Below are 20,417 nucleotides of genomic sequence, written 5' to 3'. Positions count from 1 at the left end.
TGTCCAAAGCCCCTCTCCAGCTTTCCTGCAGCCCCTTTAGGCACTGGAGCTGCTCTCAGGTCTCCCCTTCAGGAGCCTTCTCTTCTCCAGGCTGCCCCAGCCCAGCTCTCTCAGCCTGGCTCCGGAGCAGAGCTGCTCCAGCCCTCGCAGCATCTCCGTGGCCTCCTCTGGCCTCGCTCCAGCAGCTCCACGTCCCTCTTGTGCTGCTGCCCCAGAGCTGGATCAGGGCTGCAGGGGGGATCTCCCCAGAGCACAGCAGAGGGGCAGGATCCCCTCCCTGAGCTGCTGCTCACGCTCTGGGGTGCAGCCCAGCACACAAGGGGGTTCTGGGCTCAAGCGCACACTGAAGCCGGGTCATGGGGAGCTTCTCCTCATCCAACACCTATTTCTCCATTAGCCAGCACTCCCTGTGCTCCCTTTCCTACCAGATTATCTGTTTCAGTATTTATTTACCTGTTCTGATAGAACTATTAGAGCAAAGGCCAGACTCAGCGGAGCCCATTCCTCACCCCAGTAACGCCACTCTGCTCTCCCAGTCACACACTTGCACCTCTCAGTTCACAATGAACCTCGGAAAACAATTCCTCCTTGCTCAGGCAGCTCTCTGTCAGTTCCCTTGACCCCGGGTGGAAATCATCTGGACCTGCTGGTCTGCCTGTGCTCGGTTTGCAACTGTTACCTGACCTACTTTACATAAACAGCCCTTCCTGAAGCAAGAACAACTCGCAGGACCTGATGTGCTTTTTTCCTTACACTATTTCAACAAAAGTCACTGAGCCAGTCAGTTGTGGATTCAGAATCAATCATGGAAGATTCTGGCTGGAACAGACTTTTGGAGGTCACCTGCTCCAAACCCCCTCTCACAGCAAAGAGTCACTTTTCCCTTGAATTAATAGGGAGGCTTTCTTGCAAGCACAGTTCACTGACATCAGTTTAAGGAATTTTCAGGCTTTTCTCCATGTCCTTTCTGGTGCTTAATCTTCCCAAAACTCCTCAGCAGCTGATTGTAGCTATCAGCGATGCCTTGCTGAGAAAAGAAGCAATGAAGGATGTCCTGGGGCCCAGGTTGCTACACTCACAGCCACTTCTGAGAACCAAGATCAATACTTGCTGGATGTTTCAAACTCCACAAGCCTTTTTTCAGCCGCTGTCCCAATGACTCTGTTCGTTCTGTGGAGGCTTACATGCTGAGAGCTGACTGCGCACTGCTTCCTCCCCTGCTCCAGAGACCTCTGGACCAATACATTCTTGGAACAATTCAAGAAAACTCAACAAGTGTTGATTTTATACCTGACTAAAGCTCAGTTTTGCATGGAACTTATCACACTGTCATACCCACTCCACAGGAGGACAGAAGAGATGCTGCAAGGAAAAAGGCTGACCAGAAAACGCCAAAATATTCCTCCATAAAGAAGCAAGTACAAACAGAATAGCTGCTGTTTTGCTGCTTTGGCTTACAGGAGCTTCAGTGTGGGACAGCCCTATAACCATTATCCCTGCTGAGACAAAGGATTTCTCCTCCTTGCTCCAGCCCAGTTAACAGCTTTAGCAGGAGATGATCTCCAGTATGAAATGGCCTCAAGGATGCAGAGAGCGAGAACAATGTAAGGGATTTTATGGAAGAGCTTTTCAGAGCTACTCCAGACTAAATGTTTGGCTGATTCTTGATCTTGGCAATCTCAGCAGTCAGAAGCAAGCACTGGGCTAAATAAAGACTGGATCCTGATGCCCCAGGAGGAAAGCAGCTCTATCCTGCCACTCCTCTACCCAAACTGGCTGCAAGCTGCGGCTTCCACCTACCGCTGCCGGCAGCACCAGGAAACCACCATCAACACACAGTCCCATGGCCCTGGGCTCCACAGCAAGATTCAAAAGGGAGAAAAGGGGGAAGAAGAAAGCTCAAACTCACCAACATCAGACTCTTTGTGGGTTTTGATGATTTCAGCCAGTTCGAAATTGCCTGCAATGATGGCCACCTGCAACGAGAGGACGGAAGAGAGGTGAGCAGCTCTGAGCAGCACCGGTCCTGCACAGGTTCTGCCATATGGAATAACAACAGCTGCTTCCCATGGGATGCGGAGCCAGTGATTGTTCTGCCTCAGCTCATCCTGTCATTCCGAGGTGGAAACATGCCCTCACCACCACAGGGAGAGCGTATGGCCATGGCTTGTACAAGAAGAGAGGCCAATAGCTTGAGAGAACCCTTCCCTTCCAAGCCTGGTGGTGCTCATATGCCTGACACCAGCCAGGAATTAATCTCAACTCTTGCAGGTCCTGACAAGATGCTCTGGGGCCTGAGGCTTTCCAGTGAGTCCTGGTTAGCTGGTGAAAAGCGACTTGCCCACAGCTGAGCTGCCTGCACATCCCACCCGAACCATCACAGGGCTAAATCCTGCCCACCCCAGGCTGTGCTGGCCGAGGAACAACTTCCACTCACAAAGCTGCAGCAGCATTTGACCCAGCAAAGCCACAGTGCTTTAGACCAACATTAAACATTGCCTTGCCCCCACCCATCCCATGGCTTCTCTCCACAGGAAGAACCTTGGAGAACTCAAAGGAACAAGGGAAGTGAGAAGCTAACCCTGGGTCTGCCAGAAAAAGGCAGAACTGGTCTATCTTACTCCAGGAACTGCTGCTGCAATGCTTGTGTCCTGAGAAACTGCAGAACACCAGCAGCCAACACAAAGGGAGGTTAAAATGTGAGTAAAAGAAGAGAGACTGAAGTATCTACTCTCTTGAAGGAGCTTGGAGCAAGCTGCTCTAGTAGAAAGTGTCCCTGCCTGTGGCAGGGGGTTAGAACTGGATGAGCTGCAAGGTCCCTTCCAACACAAACCAGGCTGGGATACCATGACTGGTGAAATCACTTGAACTCTTTGTTGATTTCTTATAGATCTGAGAAAAATAAATCCCAAAGCAGCGCCACATCACAACCAGCAAAGGCAAAACAGTGTTTTCAGAACAGGGTGAAAAGTGTTCTTTTATCATGTGAATGAACCACAGGGATGGGTGGGAGCACACGAAACTCAGGACTGCTTCTCAGGAAAATGAACTGGAAAAACTGCTCTGGACTAACCTGGTATATCCCTCTATGCAGTGCCCTGGAATCTGCAGCCCCCTCTGCCCTTCCCATCCCTCCCAGCAATCCCAGTCCCCACTGAGCCTCCCAGACCATTCCCTCACCTAGCAGCACCCACAGCTGACGGGAGAAGGAATAGCTGGATCAAGCTGGGCTAGGTGAAAACAAAGTGCCTGAAGAAGAGAAGCTGCATGGAGACCTCAAAGCAGCTTCCAGTGTCTGAAGGGGGCTACAAGGATGCTGGAGAGGGACTCTTCATCAGGGACTGTAGCAACAGGATAAGGGGTGATGGGTTCCAACTGAAACAGGGGAAGTTCAAGTTGGAGATAAGGCAGCAGCTCTTCCCTGTGAGGGTGCTGAGGCGCTGGCAGAGGGTGCCCAGAGAAGCTGTGGCTGCCCCATCCCTGGCAGTGTTCAAGGCCAGGCTGGATAGAGCCTTGGGCAACATGGTCTAGTATGAGGTGTCCCTGTCCATGGCAGGGGGTTGCAACTGGATGATTTTAACCCAAACCATTCTATGACCCTATGTTGCAGCTCAGAGTGTGAAAAGGTGTCAGAACAGGTTGAGATTTGCCTGTCCATGCTGGGACCATCAAAACCTCCTTTTTCTTTTTAAGCTAGGGTTGGCATTTGAGAGGAAAGCCCTGGATGAGGCAGGCAGCAGAAACCAAACCCTCCCAACACTGGCAAAGTCAGAGCAGTGCTGGCAGCTCCAGCTGCCAAGCGCTTCCCTGCCCTCCCACCACAACAGCTTTAGCAACACGAGGTTCATTTGCATTCCACCACCAACTTGTGATGAAGGGATATATTTAACGTGGTGACTCAGTACAGCACGCACACCTCTACTATCATCCTTTATCAGCAGAAACAGTCTTACTATCCTCAGCACAACAATGATTATGTGGAGGGTTTTGTGTTTCTGAGGCTCAGAATTTGTGCTCCACCTCCTCAGCTGGAGCTGGAAGCAGTCAGTGATGGCTGGAGAACAGGAAACCTTTCCTCTGCCTTCGGCAAATCTGGCCACAGCAGCAGAGAAAAGTCAAGTATGAATCTCTGTTTTTCCCCAAGCTCATTTCAAACCAGGATCTTTCTCTGCCTCTCCTTACACACATGTGTACATTTACCAGGTTTGCTCTCCCAAAGGTCACATTCTTTGAGCAGGCAAAGAAAGGGCAAAGACTGCATTTGGGGAAATTTGAAAGCAAATCTAACCAAACTGACAAGAGTGGAAAGGAGAAATAAGAAAAAGCATTTCAACTTCAAAGTTCCTCAAATGAACAATTAACACATAGTTCATCATCTCTGTGAAAATCCAGCTTCAAAGGACCAGTTACGAGACTCATTAGATGCACGATTTGGGAATGATTCCCAGGATGCACAGTGAGTGTCTGTGCTGCTGAGGAGCAGCTCCTGCCAGTGCACGCTCCCTCGCCAGGGCCCCCCAGTCCAACTGCAGGAGGTGGAGGTCTCCCACCATTGCACCTACCACCTGCAGCAGGCCCGGAGACAGGGCAGCGGATGCTCCAGGAGCTGCCCCTCTCCCTGCCTTGGAAGCATTACAACTGCCAGGAATGATGAGAAGAAACACACTGGATGAGAAGCTGTCAGCAGTATAACCTCACATAAATCCCCGGAGGGGAGGAGAGCCCTGCTGGTCACACTTCTCAATCCAACCTGGAAAAAAGCAAAGGAGATGAAAAGGTTTCACGAGTTGCATTGTCACCTCGGCTGGTGCTTCCCCAGCCGTGGAACCACCATGGCAGCGTTCCTGTACCCACCTGGCTGTGCTGCACATAAAACCCTGTGAGAGGCTGCACAAGGGAGTGTATCAGCAAGCTCTAAGTTAAAAGCAACAGCCTTTGGGGACAGGTAAAGAAGAAAATGAAGTCTCAAGGATGGAAATTCCAGGAATATTTCAATATTCCACTGCTAGCAATGTTAGTGCTCATACAGCAAAGAGAGAGGAATTGGTGGCTATCAGAAGATAAAGTCTGACTTCCTCACAGAAGATAAATGATCCGATATCAAGCAATGAGCCAGATGTTCCACATGGGAATGCCATCTTAACATCAGAGCCAAGCTATTCATCCTGTTGATGCCACGGAGACAGCAGACCTCATGCATCCAGGGTAATGCGCCATTCCCTGTGATGAGGAAAGGATGGGTTCTGCAACATACAAAGCCCACAGACAGGCTGCCACCACTGGAGATACCACCTTGTAAAGGTCTCAAAGAGGAGACCAAGGAACCGGGGGGCTGAAGAGTAGCAAAAATTATCAACCAGGCGAGAGCCACATACTCCCAGCCACACGCATCTGAACCAAGGGAAGCATCCAGTTGGCATAAAAGCTATTAAGATCTTCACAAAGTGGGAAGAAAGAAGAGAGGAAGGCAAAGAGCTCGAGTTCAGGGGCAGGAGATCACAGGTTTGATGATACATTAAAAAGTGACCTGGATGAGGGGATTTTCTAGCTTGAGAAATGAAAGACTTTCTGAATCAAACCAACCTCCACTTTCTTTGCTCCTTATGGAAAAGGCACGTGGCAAATAAGGAGGCGGCTGGTGACAGGCATGTGGCTTCACTAAAGGCAAATCACCTGACAAATTGGTGCCCTTCTACAACAGAGTGACAGCGTTGGTGGGTAAGAGAAGAGCTGCTGATGTCATCTACCTGGACTTGTGCAAAGCATTTGACACTGTCCCGCACCACATCCTTGTCTCTGAATTGGAGAGATTTAATGGATGGACCACTCAGTGGATAAGGAATTGTCTGGATGGTTGCACCCAAAGAACTGAGATCAGCAAATTGATGTCCAAGTGGAGACCAGTGATGAGTGATGCTCCTCAGGGATGAGGGTTGAGACTGATCCTGTTTAACATCTTTGTCAGTGACATGGACAGTGGGAACGAGCACCATCAGCAGGTTTGCTGATGACATGGAGCTGTGTGGTGCAGTGACATGCTGGAGGGAAGTGATGGAGGGACCTGGACAGGCTGGAGAGGTGGGACTGTGTGAACTTCATGGCGTTCAACATGACCAAAGTCCTGCACACGGATCGGGGCAATCCCCAGCACAAACACAGTTTGGGGGAGATGGGTGAAGCAGCCCGAGGAGAAGGACTTGGGGGTGTTGGTTGAGGAGAAGCTCCCCATGACCCGGCTTCAGTGAGCGCTTGAGCCCAGAACCCCCTCGTGTGCTGGGCTGCACCCCCAGAGCATGAGCAGCAGCTCAGGGAGGGGATCCTGCCCCTCTGCTGTGCTCTGGGGAGACCCCCCCTGCAGTCCTGATCCAGCTCTGGGGCAGCAGCACAAGAGGGACATAGAGCTGCTGGAGCAAGGCCAGAGGAGGCCACGGAGCTGCTGTGAGGGCTGGAGCAGCTCTGCTCTGGAGTCAGCCTGGAGAAGGCTGCAAGTGTCCAAGGCCTCAACTTCTCCAATTATTGAGGATTTTCGACCTCTCCATTACCCCAGAGAACAGAGAATGGTTCTTTTTCCTCACCACAGTTGACCCTGGTAGCACTGCTGTACAGCTGTTGAAGTTTCTCGCTTTTCTTGGCCAGACTGACTTCAGGCATGTTCTACATTTGTTCTAGATTTCCAGAAATCTGGCAGTCCTACTAGGTCAATCCTACTGCTCACATATGACAGCTCCATCTGGCTGCCATATGAGCATTGAGCCTAGATACGTTCACAAAAGTGTGTGCTGCCATCCCATTGCAGCTCGTCTGCAGTGTCACCGGGGTCAGCCACTCCATGACTATGCTGTAGACCCAACACCTTGTGAAGGCAATAGACAGAGGTCCTGTGGTGAGCTGCACAGCTGATCTAGGACAAACACATCACAAATGCCCTCTGTGCCTGCAGACCAGCCATGTGTATGCAGGAGCTCCAATGCTTCCAACACCCAGCTTGCCAGCACAGCAAATGAGCACTGATTTTCTCCTATGGACCACACCTGGAGCTCTTGATTTTGAAGGGACACTTCAGCCAGGCAGCTAGACTAACATTCTGTCACATCTGTGAATGGGCTGCTTCAGATAATGGGTACATATAAATATAATGGAAACAAAACTGTCCAAAGCTTACAACTGTTCAGCTCTAGGCTGAGAGATGGAGAACATCCCCAGTATTGTCAGATGAGGCACATAGAGCCACTGGAAAAACATGATGATTTTCCTAAAGAGAGACATCACAAAACTATCCTATCATCTGGTGTTGATACTGAGATTGCTCAGCCTGGAGAAGAGAAGGCTGCGTGGAGACCTCAAAGCAGCTTCCAGTGTCTGAAGGGGGCTACAAGGGTGCTGGAGAGGGACTCTTCATCAGGGACTCTAGCAACAGGACAAGGGGTGATGGGTTCAGACTGAAACAGGGGAAGTTCAGGTTGGAGATAAAAAAGTTCTTCCCTGTGAGGGTGCTGAGGCGCTGGCAGAGGGTGCCCAGAGAAGCTGTGGCTGCCCCATCCCTGGCAGTGTTCAAGGCCAGGTTGGACACAGCGGCTTGGAGCAAGCTGCTCCAGTGGAAGGTGTCCCTGCCCATGGCAGGGGGTTGGAGCTGGAGGAGCTTTAAGGTCCCTTCAACCCTAACCAGTCTGGGGTCCTACGACTCTATGCTGCGATGTCCCCCATCATTTCTCTGAACGCTTCTGAGAAGTAGGAACAAACCGTAAGGCGGCACCTTGGAGCCATTATGCTCAGGAAGCCTTTGAGCTGGAGGAGGAGAAATGGGACTTCCAGACTGAGGCATGAATCTCACCTCTCTCAAGACTGGCTTTCCCAGCAGGGCTGATAACCCTCAGTAAGGATGAGCAGTGGTGTGTTACCCAGGAAGCACCAGCACGAGCACCAGAGGCAGCCTTGGAAAGGGGGTGTCACCTCCCCTTCACCCCACTGTGACTCCTGTAGGCCACTGCAGTGCTGTGCTGGCAGCCATGCAGGGTGACAAGTGCCATGTCCTGGAGGCACAACTTCCATGAATAAGTTGTGCTGCAGAAGGACTCTGGAAATGAGCCTCAGCTTCCTGCAGGGACCAAAGGTGGACTGGTGGCATCTCCCAAAATTCAGGAAATGAGTTTGCAAAGGAAGAACGACAGATTTGGCTAAAGCCACAATGGCATCTGCACAAAAACCTCCCAGTGACACAAAGCATGCCTTAAAACATCAAGCCACAGTTCCTTGTCACAGGGAGCTGAATGCAAGGTCCATGGGTGATCAGTGCCTGGAAAAAGAGTTCCTCAGACACAGGAAGAGGGGAGACACAGCAGTGAGGGTGTTTCTTGCCTGCTGTGTTCAGACGGACAGAAGATGGATGGTGCTGTCTAGAGCAAGCAGAAGAGGATACAGAGGACAGGCTGGTCCTCCCGAGGAAGAGTTGGTCAGTTTGGTCTTGGGCCCAGCCAGCGCTCAGGGACACTCCCAAGGGACTACGCAGCAGACAAGGGTCCTTACCACCAGAATTAGAGATGGGTCTGACAGAACTTCCAAGAGCCTCCGGGCTCAGCCTGAGGGCTGGGAAGCGCAGGGCTCCCTATGCAAAGCACAGGCTTGTATAACATCTGTAACCAGAGGCAACTGCTGCAGGTCAGGGAAGATTTCAAGTCAGCAACATCATCTGGATAATCAAAGCGAGATGGATCTGACTCAGAATTAGCTCAGTCTCACACTGAAGACTGGAGGAGGAGTGGGAGGGAGCCAGGAGGCCAGAAACCTAATCAATTTTTACAAGACAAACTTCAAATGAAAAGAGAGAGAAAAAAAATCAAATCAAATCAAAGGAGGCTTCGAAGGAAGCTCAGAGTGGGTAAATGGAGAAAAAAAATAAGTAGCAGTCCATTAGGCAAATGGAAGCTGCTCCTTGGCAAGCAGAGAGCCCTGTGCTCTAGCCAAGGAGAGTCCTGTGCTGCAGCAGAGCCCAGGGCTGTGGCCAAGACCAGTCACATGCCCCCAGATCACACAGGTGGCGAGAAGGGGATGCGCATTCCATGCCTGCAGCTGGGCTGGAGCATTTCCATTGGGCATGTGCTCAATCTGAGTGCACCCATGCTAGTCCTCTCCGAAAAACCACTTCTAGCCTGGTACACGATGACAGAAGCTGTTCATGGCACATAGTCTTCTCATGGGCTTCAGACTCTCACTCCAGCAATGGGAAGCTCAGAATTCAACTGCATTATGATTGATAAGAGAAGCTAAACAAACCAGTAATCTACCGGGAGAAAACATTTTGTATCTATCACAAAGAAGAAAAGGCACAGGTCTGTACTTGGTCCATCATGGATGCAGATGATACAACTGTAGAGAGCAATAAGAAGAGGCAGAAGGCAGGTGCTTAGTAGGACCAGGAGAATGCATCCTTCCCAAATGACAGGGTGTATGGAGAGGAAGTCTCCCAGCTATAGCAGAGGAAGATGGAGGCAGCATTGATGGCTTTAACCTGCCAGAGGGGAGATTGAGATGAGCTCCTAGGCAGAAGCTCTTCCCTGTGAGGGTGCTGAGGCGTTGGCCCAGGGTGCCCAGAGAAGCTGTGGCTGCCCCATCCCTGGCAGTGTTCAAGGCCAGGTTGGACACAGGGGCTTGGAGCAAGCTGCTCTAGTGGAAGGTGTCCCTGCCGTGGCAGGGAGTTGCAACTGGACGATCTTAAGGTCCTTTCCAACCCAATCCCAGGCACAGCTACAGGTTGGGCAGAGAAGAGATTCAGAGCAGCCCTGCAGAGAAGGACTTGGGGGTGTTGGTCGATGAGAAAATGAACATGAGCTGGCTGCAGTGTGCGCTCGCAGCCCAAAAAGCAACCGTATCCTGGGCTGCATCAAGAGGAGCGTGACCAGCAGGTCGAAGGAGGTGATCCTGCCCCTCTACTCTGCTCTCGTGAGACCTCACTTGGAGCATGGTGTGCAGTTCTGGTGTCCTCAACATAAAAAGGACATGGAACTGTTGCAACAAGTCCAGAGGAGGCCACGAGGATGATCAGGGGACTGGAGCACCTCCTGTATGGAGACAGGCTGAGAAAGTTGGGGCTGTTCAGCCTGGAGAAGAGAAGGCTGCGTGGAGACCTCAGAGCAGCCTTCCAGTATCTGAAGGGGGCCTACAAGGACGCTGGGGAGGGACCCTTCATCAGAGACTGCAGTGATAGGACAAGGGGTTGAAACTTAAACAGGGGAAGAAGTTCTTTACTTGTTTACTTTTTTTTTCTTTACTTTTGAGGGTGGTGAGGCACTGGAATGGGTTGCCCAGGGAGGTTGTGAATGCTCCATCCTTGGCGGTGTTCAAGGCCAGGTTGGATGAGGCCTTGGGTGGCATGGTTTAGTGTGGGGTGTCCCTGCCCATGGCAGGGGGGTTGGAACTTGATGATCTTAAGGTCCTTTCCAACCCTAACTATTCTATGATTTATGCTGTTCCTGCATTTCACATGTGTTGAGGAACAATGAGAGTTCACAGCTGAGTTGAATGGCAAAACATCAACTGGCTTCAGCACTTCCTTCCAGGTATTAATACTGAACACTTGTAATCTATATATGTAGCATGACATTTATTCATTCCCATGACATCACAAGATCTGACATCACCAAATTAGAGATCCAAACACCGTCAGCTAGAATTTAATTTAAATTAGCAAAATGACAGTTATCTGAAGACATTCTTTAACAAAACCACTCCATTTGGGAATATTCTGTTGCCTGGGCAACATGCCTGCACATCGCAAAGTTCAGCCCATGATGTCTATTTTAAAGCAGCAAGGTACAAATCTTTGAAGAAAATGCATCTAACAACCTGTTAGTATTGCAGCAAAAAACAATACAAATGGTGTGTTAAGATAACATCAAAGTGTAAATCTTTAAGGGGAGCCATTCATAATGTTCTAATTCCCAACTATAATGTGACAGATGCAGAAGAGGTTAAGAAAGGTCAAGGTACAAAATGGGATGTGACAAGCAAGGGGTACAAAGACAGAGCAGGATGGTTCCAGCAACATGAGCACCAGAGGCTTGCTTTGCTGCCTTTTCCTTGAGCTTTTCACTCCACAAGTGGCTGCAGCCATGCAGCAGCTATCACTAAACCAGTTGGGCCTTCATGCACTATTGGGGGAAATATCTGCCTTTGAGCCTGTTTCTGCAGCTTTGCTTTTTGACAGAGACCTGCAGAGCCCGAGCTGAGCTGCCAAAGCCTTGCAAGGAGAACCGCAGGCACTCACAGTGAGCTCTGATCATGTGGAACAGCTCTGGATGCCTAGGAAAGGAGAGGAATTACAACCAGCTCTAGACATGTGCTGCAAGGAGCAGAGCTCTGCTCCTCGGGACAGGGAACTTAATTGCATTGTCTAGAAAAGCTCTGGGCAAAGCAGAGTTTGTGAACAGAGCTGAGCAAAACTAGTGATCTATAGAGAGGAAACCAAGTTAAGGATCCAGGTGACTTCCAGGAGCAGACAGCAGGCCAGGCTTTGGGCAGAGCACAGGAACTGAAGATACCACATAGCTGTCTGCAGACAGAAATCCTGACAGCCTTCATGACATTCACAGAAATGAGAGAGATGAAACCCAGCTGAAACTGCTGCCAAGTGATGAAACACTGATCACAAAAGTAATCCCCAACTGTCAGACGTATGCCAAATGGATTTCACAGGACCCTCCCCCAGGCTCAGTAGTATTCAATTCTTTCATTAGCAATCTGGATGATGGAGGGCAGAATGCCCTTATCAGACTCCTAGATTAGACCAAGCTGGAAGGAGATGCAAAGTCATTAGAGGATTAGAATTGAAATGATTGTTGGAAAGTCAAAGAACAGGCAAAGAGTGCGGAGATTTAGTCAATAGAAGCAAATGTAATGACAGTTTCTGTACAGGGATTACAGAAGATGGAGCCAGCCTCTTCTCCGAGGTGTACAAAGAACAAGAGTCAATGGGCACAAGGTGCAATAAGCACAATGAAAAGGCTCTTCGTGAGGAGAAGAGCCAAGTACAGGAACAAGCCCCAAGGTGGGAGCACTCCAAGCCTGGCCAGGAAAGGCTTTGAGCAGCCTCAGCAGCCATGGGGCTGGTTAGTCTGAGGAGGAGGAGGAACAAGCCCAGTTCAGGAGGCTCAGTGAGTCTGTGACACCTGGCGCAAACACAGGCAAGTTGGCCTGGGGCAGCTTGGAAAAGAGAAGGCTCCTTAAGAGGAGACCTTAGAGCAGCTCCAGTGCCTAAAGGGGCTGCAGGAAACCTGGAGAGGGGCTTTGGACAAGGGCCTGCAGGGACAGGCCAAGGGGAATGGCTTTAACCTGCCAGAGGGGAGACTGAGATGAGCTCTTAGGCAGAAGCTCTTCCCTGTGAGGGTGCTGAGGCGCTGGCACAGGGTGCCCAGAGAAGCTGTGGCTGCCCCATCCCTGGCAGTGTTCAAGGCCAGGTTGGACACAGGGGCTTGGAGCAAGCTGCTCCAGTGGAAGGTGTCCCTGCCTGTGGCAGGGGGCTGGAACTGGAAGAGCTTTAAGGTCCTTTCCAACTCAAACCAGTCTGGATTCTTTGATAAGCCAGGAGCCAGCAGGCAGAGTCCTGCTGAAGAGGATCTGAGGATTGCAGGATCACAAGCTGAAAATGAGTCAACAAAGTCACACTGTGGCAGAAAAGGGAAAACACACCAGGATTTACAATTAGCAGTCTCACACATGCAATGTTACCCCCCTGGCTCCATGCAGAACAGGTTGGGTTTCAGCCACAGAACACTACTTTTAGCAAGAGAATAAAAGATACGCGTAAATCAATAGTAATGATCAGATTATGCTTTCAAGGTCTCTGCAGGAAAACCTGTGTGTTCTGGATGTTCTCAGCCGAGAGAACAGACTGGGTGGGAAGGGGTGATCTGACTGCAAAAAGAGAAAAGGCAGCTGCAGCGAGTACAAAAATAATCTGTTCCCAATATGCATGGAAAAGTAACGGGCTTCAAATTCAATAGGGAAGATTCAGGTTGGATGTCAGGAAATGCTTTTGGAGAGCACAGGCAGCTTCCAGCCAGGAGTAGACCTTGGGAGTGCAGCACGCAGCACAGGGGGTCACAAGCAGGCAAGCAAACACCAGCATAACACCTTCAGAGAGGGCTGATCCTGGGAGCCGGGGCACAAGGGCCTGAAAACCACCCCTCAGGTTCCTTCTTAGTCACAGCTCTAGTGCCTCCTCCAGCAGGCACCTGGATCTGAGTAAAGGGAATGCAGGGAAGGTGCCAGCCCCAGGCTTTGGGAGTGTTCAGTGTGGTCTCCTGCAGCATCCCTTTTGCAGGATGGGACAGGGATGGCTTGGGCAAGTGGGTGATAAGGTAGGTTGAAAGCTGGCTGGACAGGTGGTGATGGGCAATACGGAGTCCAGCTCATGGCTGGTTATGAACCAGTTCCTCTGGGAAGAGTATTTTGGGCCAGGCTCCAGGTGCCCACACTAGAAGTATCAACAACTGGTTCTGAAGTTACCAGGGCAATTAATAATCTCCTCTGATCAGGGTTGGAGCCTTCCCTACAGCCAACTACAGCAAGGTTTGTCATACAGCTCTTGTGGTTGACCCACAAACCTTCCAGGAACATACAGGGGCAGCACAAGGAACCTCCAAAACTTTCCAGACAAGAAAGATCCATCTTGACATTGAGAACACAGAGTTCAGACTCCATGGTAGTGATGTGAGGTTTAGAAAAGAAAACCGAGAAGTAAGCGTCATAAAGATGGTAAAACTCGGATGCTTCTTAGAAGGAAACTGCAAGCATCTCTAACAGGCCACTGAAAAACACAGTGCCAGGCAAGTGATGGCTTGACATTTAGGACTTGGACTTGTCCTGCACTTTATGAAAGGGTGAAGGCAACTGTAAAAGCTACTTTTCTTAAACAAAAGGTGAAAAAATGACCCAGAGATTCAAAGCGCCACCATGTGACACCTGTACTAACCCCATCGGAGACCTGGGTCCTCAGAAAGAACACACTTAGGTGAGTCCTTAAGACATCTGAAAACCAGGGAGAGAAAAAGTGAGACCTGATGCACTGGCAGGGACAAGCCAAGTGAGATGAAACCAAAGGACTTGACCCATCCAGGGCAGGGTCTTACCCCCCACTCACGCCTACCACATGAGCAGCTGGGACTGATGGGGAAAAGATGCACAGGAACAGGGAGCAGAGACAAACTGTTTGGTGCAGCTACTGAACAGCAGCGGCTTAGGGTTCTCCTGCTGTTTACAGGGGAAAGAACATGGCTCTCCAGCAAACTTCCAGCCCCACACAGGGCAGAGTGCAGAGAGACAGAAGTGGCCCAACCTCTCTGATATGGGGACAGGAAAACCAGCAGTTATCTCAGAGAACACAGAGAAGTAGAACACATGGAGTCTTCTATGTCTCATCTTTATCTGTATAGAAATCAGGACATCCCAGTGTGGATGGGTGGACAAGCTAGATGGGAAAAGCTGGTTGGATGTTAAGGCTCAGAGTGTGGATCTTAACGGGTCATTCTCTACCCAACGGCCAGTGACTGGAGAACATCACAGAGGGCATCAAGTTTGCAGGTAACACCAAATTGGAAGGAATGGTCAATAGCCACAGGGACTGGGGTGCCATGCAGAGGGACCTGGGTAGGCTGGAAAAATAGATCAGCAGGACCCCCATGAAATTGGAAAAGTACAAATGCAAAGTCCCATGTCTGAGAATGCAGCAGTTTTGCAAAGACACAGGCTGAGGAGCAGCTCAGCAGAAAAGGCCCTGGAGGTGCTGGCAGACAGCAAGCTGGATCAGAGCCACAGGGATAGGGACTTTCTGGGCAGAGGGAATCTCCTTCCTTCTAGCACACATGTTAACAAAGACCTCAGAATAGTACAGAAAGGCTGTCACGTGGCTGGTCCACAGCACCAGGCATGGATCACCATTCTGGTGACATTCAGCTTGCAAAGGTGAATGACTTCATTTCCAAGTCAAATAATGCAATTTGCATGCTCCAAGAGGGATGGAGCCACTCACAGCATTTGAAAGGTCTTTTGCAATCATTCTGTCAACCTGGCATTAGGAGAAGAGGAAAGAGAAACCCAGAATGCTGCAGCTGCACTCAGTCTTTTTCTAAAGACCATGAGAAGCTGTGAACAGGTTGACCTTTGAGCTATCCCATGCCAGGAGAAAGCTGTAGTAGTGAGGGTGAATACCCTTATCACAACATAAAAAAGCACCTCTTGAAAAGAAGACTGACAAGTCTTCACCTTCCAAAGAGGCAAAACACTACCAGCATTGCCATCCTGAACTTAACCTTGTGAATCCAGGATTTCAGTTCCGTGGGATACAATACAAACCACTGGTGAGAGGGAGAACACCACTGATTGCCTGAACCACCACTCACAGTATTCACACAACTGCCACCTGTGTGCCTGGCCACACATCCCACTCCTCTGCTGGTACCTTCCTGTGGTTTGAATAGGGTGATGGGTTCAGCCTATCAACAGCAGCAGCTGCTGGTTTCACAGTCCCAGCTTTAGTGCTTGTTCTTCTTTCCCACCATGGGCTCCTAACCTATAGCATACTCCAATCAACACCCAAGTGCAGCCAGTGAGCACCTCAAGGCACATGGGAGCTTGGAGAGACAACTAGTGCTTTGGCAGTGCTTTGTTTCTGATCAGTGATGCTGCTAAAGCAGCTGGAAGGGAAAAAGAAAAAAAGTGACACCAAAAGCCCAACATTCCTCTCATCCAATTCATTTTGAGTATGCAGCATCCTCCCTGAGAAAGGTCATCTCCATCCTGTGAGAACATATTTAGATGAGGCTGGGGACCTTCGGGAAGGGCTGCACCTGCACAGGGGACTCCCTTACATGATTAATGGATGAAAAGTCAGCTAAGAGCAATTGAAGACAGATGTAGGTACAAACCTGGCTCAGGAAAACAGAGATTCAGATTGCCAGAAGCTGGGAAGATACTCCATGAAAACTCTCACCCAGAGCACCCTGCTCTTGTACTCCTTGAAGCCTGCTACAAGCCATGAAGAGGTGAGATGCCCCCAGCGCTCTTGCCCCACCGCACAGGTCATGAGTTGGGGTCAGATGCCTTTGCCACAGGAGGAACCCAAGGCAGAAAGAGGTGGCCCATCAGCCCAGGCAATGAGATGCTGATTGGCCTTAGAGAAGTGATTACAGCTTCTAAACCCTCTACTCACTGCTATCTTGAGTTATCTCAGGCCACCAACAGCAAGCTGATTAAAAGCAGCAGTCAAATTAGCCCAAGGGATGTGCAGTGAATGGACTACATAGCCCCACAGCAGCAGAGGCACTTGGGTGAGCTCCCAGGAGGCACAGAGCCATGGGCAGCACACAAGTGGCTGCCAGACTGAAAGCCATGGTAGAAACCATGGCAGCTCCCATCACCACAGCCATGAGAAGAGAATAGGTTGAGAAAGTGCCAGACTTGGCAGCAGATAGTGACCCAGTGACATGCTGAAGTATCAAGGAAGTGATCCAAGCAGGAGTCAGAGCTTCTCTTTAAAGGCTGGGAACTGAAGGGAGCTCATCACACTAGTACCAGACTGCTGTGGGTTTGCCAACAAACAAGTGGTTGGGCTACCAACATTTTCTGTAACACAAATTGCCCATTAGTCACACTGCTTCAAAAAGGAAAAGGCAGACACTGTTTTCTTCTTATTAAGACCCTGTAGGACACCACAGGACATGAGCAAGCTTGCAGCAGGAGCCATTTGCCTCCCTCCACCACCTGCTACAGCCATCCTATGTCCTGCAAACACCCAAAGCAGAAAGATTGCTCTTTCTCCATCTCCTGATTCCAAAAGTTCAGCTCATCTCAAGGAGGCAGCAGTTTCCTGCAAGAAGCTTTTCCCTGGAGATAAGTACTTTTACATTGGGTTAAAGAGCAGTCAGATGGGACTGTCCTCAATCCCCAGAGCAGTCAGATGGGACTGTCCTCAATCCCCAGAGCAGTCAGATGGGACTGTCCTCAATCCCCAGAGCAGTCAGATGGGACTGTCCTCACTCCCCAGAGCAGAGTTTCACAGACAGCAGTGTTCCCTGCAGAAAGCAGACCTCCTCACATCAAGCCCTTTCACAAGCCACCTTACCAGGCAGGAGGTAACACAAAGCAGACAGAGGAAGGGCTGAGCTATGGTGGGTTCATGGAGGAGAGGGCTGCCCACCACAGCCACTCATGTGCATGAGCACCCCAGGGTGCCCAGGCTATCATGGAAGGAAGGACAGGCTTCCCCTCTCTGCAGGCACCCACACCTCAGCACACAAGTAGCACTCCCACCTCCAGAGCTACACCAGCTACGACCAGACAACCACCACTTAATAGGTGAATTAACTGCATGGAGCAAGTCTCAAGTTCCTGCATGTGATGCCACCAGACTGCCCATAAGGATGCTCAGTTTGACCTTCAAAGCCATTTTCCCTTTCAGCATCCCAGCCAACATGTAGTACAGTTTGTAAAGAGCCTGCTGGTCTCAATCTTAAGAAGTTACTTTTAAACACAACACTAAGCTGTTTATTCAGTTCCTGAAACTATGTGTTTGTGGTGCTTACACCACTCTGCACAGCTGCCTAATCCCTGCACATACTCATGGTGAGCACACACATAAGTTCTGCTGCTCTTTTGAGGACAATATTCTTAAGCTGCATGAAATTATACTTAACATTTAGACAACTGTGTCTGTAATAAGGCCCCTTTCTCACATGGGCCGCATGTGATGCTCGCAGGGACTGTACAACACAGCATTGTCACACTTGAGACTCTGTGGCCTAAAGCCTCCAGAAACAGCAGTGAAAAAGTGAGAAAAAAGCATTTCCAAAGGGCGGGTGATCAGTGAGCTCATCTGCAGTCGCCTGAGCTGGTACAGGAGCACGATGCTAACAGACATGCTCTGCTCTCAAGGGACACCTGAACATTGGTATTAGCTGAACACTGAGTCACAGCATTTCTGGAAGGTCCTCAGGCAAAGGACTGTGCTTCAATACAAGCACAGACAAAATGACTGGTCCAAGCTCAGCAACATGAAAATAGCAGGACAATGCAAAACTTGGATGGAAAGAGACCTCCTGCATTAAATTGCAGCCTGTGGGAGGCACTTCCCAGCATTTGCAAACCTATGGAAGCAGTCACACTACAAAGTGATAGAGTTTCCCTTTTCCACCCATGTTACCCAGTGTATTTACTAGGAAGCTGCTCCAAAGTTTCACTCCTCTTGTGGCTAAAGATCATCTTATCTCCCAGTTTAAGTTTACCAATGGCAACTTCAAGTGCATTGACTTCCGTGGCAACACCATCCTTCGTGTCTGAGGATTCTGCTCATATAACATTTACTGCAACACTTCTGCAGACAGCAGTAACTTCTGTCCACCTCTATTACACATGGCCAGGTAACCCAAGCTCTTTCAGTCTCCCACCATAAGCCACCACCTTCACAGCACTTTCCATGTGTACCACACATTTCCTTTCCTCCCTCCAGCTCCAGGATTGAGGCAGGCTCAGAGCAGACATCCTGACTCAATGGGCTGTTGCAGTCTGCTCACCCCACATGCACTGCAGAGCCCCCCTGGCAGGGGCACAAGGAGCTCACCTGGAATGCTGTCTGGCTGTTGTAGTTGCGAATCTCTTTGCTGGCACCACGGAAGAGAAGAACCCGAGCACAGCTCTCCTGTAGAAGTAAGCAAGTGGTAAGGGGTAGAGGCCGGTTAGCATCACAGACAACAGAGCAGCCAAGCCATGCAGAGGCACTGTGCTCAGAAAGCTTGCTTTGGAAAGGGCCCAGAAGGATGCTCAGCACTACCAGCTGGGCACTCCAACCCAAGCTGGCCAAGTCCACCCATCGCCATGGCTATGCCCAAGCATCTGCCCAGGAGCACAGTGGCTACCACACGTTCCCAAGTATTGGCATTTCCTAAAGCCTTTTACTGGTTTTGCATTGGGTGCTCTATGCTTCTAACCAATGTTAATACATGCTTACAAGTTCCTGCACTGTTTAAGGCTGCTCTATCACCCACACAGGGGACAGGCACCTGGGTACCAGGTTCCTTGAGATGCAGAGCACACCCATCACCTAACAAGCCACAAAAGAGCCTCATACCACTGCCTATAATAGTGGTCAATGCTTAAAGCATGCACACCTCAGAAACTGAAAATTCCCTTTGTAATTAAAAAATACATGATACAAAGTACAAAAATTCCTGAGAAGAACAAAACCTACAGGAGAAATCCTTAGATACTGACCTCCAGATCTCAGAAAGAGAATACTAGGTGCAGGAGCTTAGAGAGGCTCCTCTACCACCCTCAACTTCTCCTGAACTAAGGCAAGTGACCACACAGAAAATGAAAGAGAAATGGTGCCTACATCACCTGGGCAGTCTTCAGAACTCAGAGAGTAGTAGCAAAAATTTACAGCCACTGGTGAACAAGATCCACAGGCCTTCCTCAGAGCAAGGCAAAGCCCCAGAACCTGCCCAAGAAGCCCTACCTGAGCCATGGGCCCACCTTAAATTCAGCATGAGCACCTGGGTCAAATTAGCACCTTCCACCCAGGACACTGCCCCCTCCCCACCCACAGTGGGCTTCACTGGGAAGGAGGAACAGGAATCAGAGGGAAATGACAGAACACCTGAGGCAGTCAATCAGCAAAACCAGTTTGGGAATGAGAACAAATTGACCCAGGGGCTCCTCCCTGGCCACCTGCCTCTGGAGAAATCCCAAATCAGGCTGGGGCTGCACACAGGAACAGTGCCATCCCAGCACAGATACAGGCTTTAACCTGCCAGAGGGGAGACTGAGATGAGCTCTTAGGCAGAAGCTCTTCCCTGGGAGGGTGCTGAGGCGCTGGCACAGGGTGCCCAGAGAAGCTGTGGCTGCCCCATCCCTGGCAGTGCTCAAGGCCAGGTTGGACACAGGGGCTTGGCGCAAGCTGCTCTAGTGGAAGGTGTCCCTGCCCGTGGCAGGGGTTGGAACTGAAGAAGCTTTAAGGTCCCTTCAACCTAAGTGATTCTAATTCTTGCAGATGTACCTGGTTGTAGAGAGCACAAATATGAAGAGCGGTGTTTCCTGAGGCATTCTGTGCAGTCATATCAGCTCCATAGAAGAGAAGATGCTCCAGGTGCTGAACGTGGCCATAGCGACACGCCTGCTCCAAACACAAAACAGGAAAATCAGGGAACAGCAGATAGATGCTGGATTCATCCATGCTAGAAAAGGTGAATGAGGCTGGACCTGTGACCTGAAATGTTCCATTAACACACATGAAGACACACTGTTGCAATAAGCACACTTAACATCAATATGCACCTCAATGATCATGGGCCAAATTACCTTGGGATCAACTGCAAGTTTGGATCAGCATCATACTGGTACCAGAGCCCCGCACACACTGTTTGCTATCATTG

At 50.1% G+C, this 20,417-nt stretch overlaps 1 protein-coding gene across 1 annotated transcript in view; it reads right to left on the bottom strand.

Annotated features, from left to right (window-relative positions):
* Nucleotides 1–20,417, bottom strand: part of SHANK3 (SH3 and multiple ankyrin repeat domains 3) — a gene marked incomplete at both ends in the record, with an annotated part of 299,554 nt that overhangs the window by 227,099 nt on the left and 52,038 nt on the right. The window contains 3 exons of the mRNA XM_080626849.1: nt 1,910–1,976; nt 18,608–18,685; nt 20,042–20,158. Of these exons, the coding sequence (XP_080482975.1) occupies nt 1,910–1,976; nt 18,608–18,685; nt 20,042–20,158 (262 nt within the window). The remainder of the gene's footprint in view (nt 1–1,909; nt 1,977–18,607; nt 18,686–20,041; nt 20,159–20,417) is intronic.

Source organism: Psittacula echo, assembly GCF_963264785.1.
Source record: "Psittacula echo genome assembly, chromosome: 1".
NCBI lineage: Eukaryota > Metazoa > Chordata > Aves > Psittaciformes > Psittacidae > Psittacula > Psittacula echo.
This window is presented reverse-complemented; position numbering and strand designations above follow the sequence as displayed.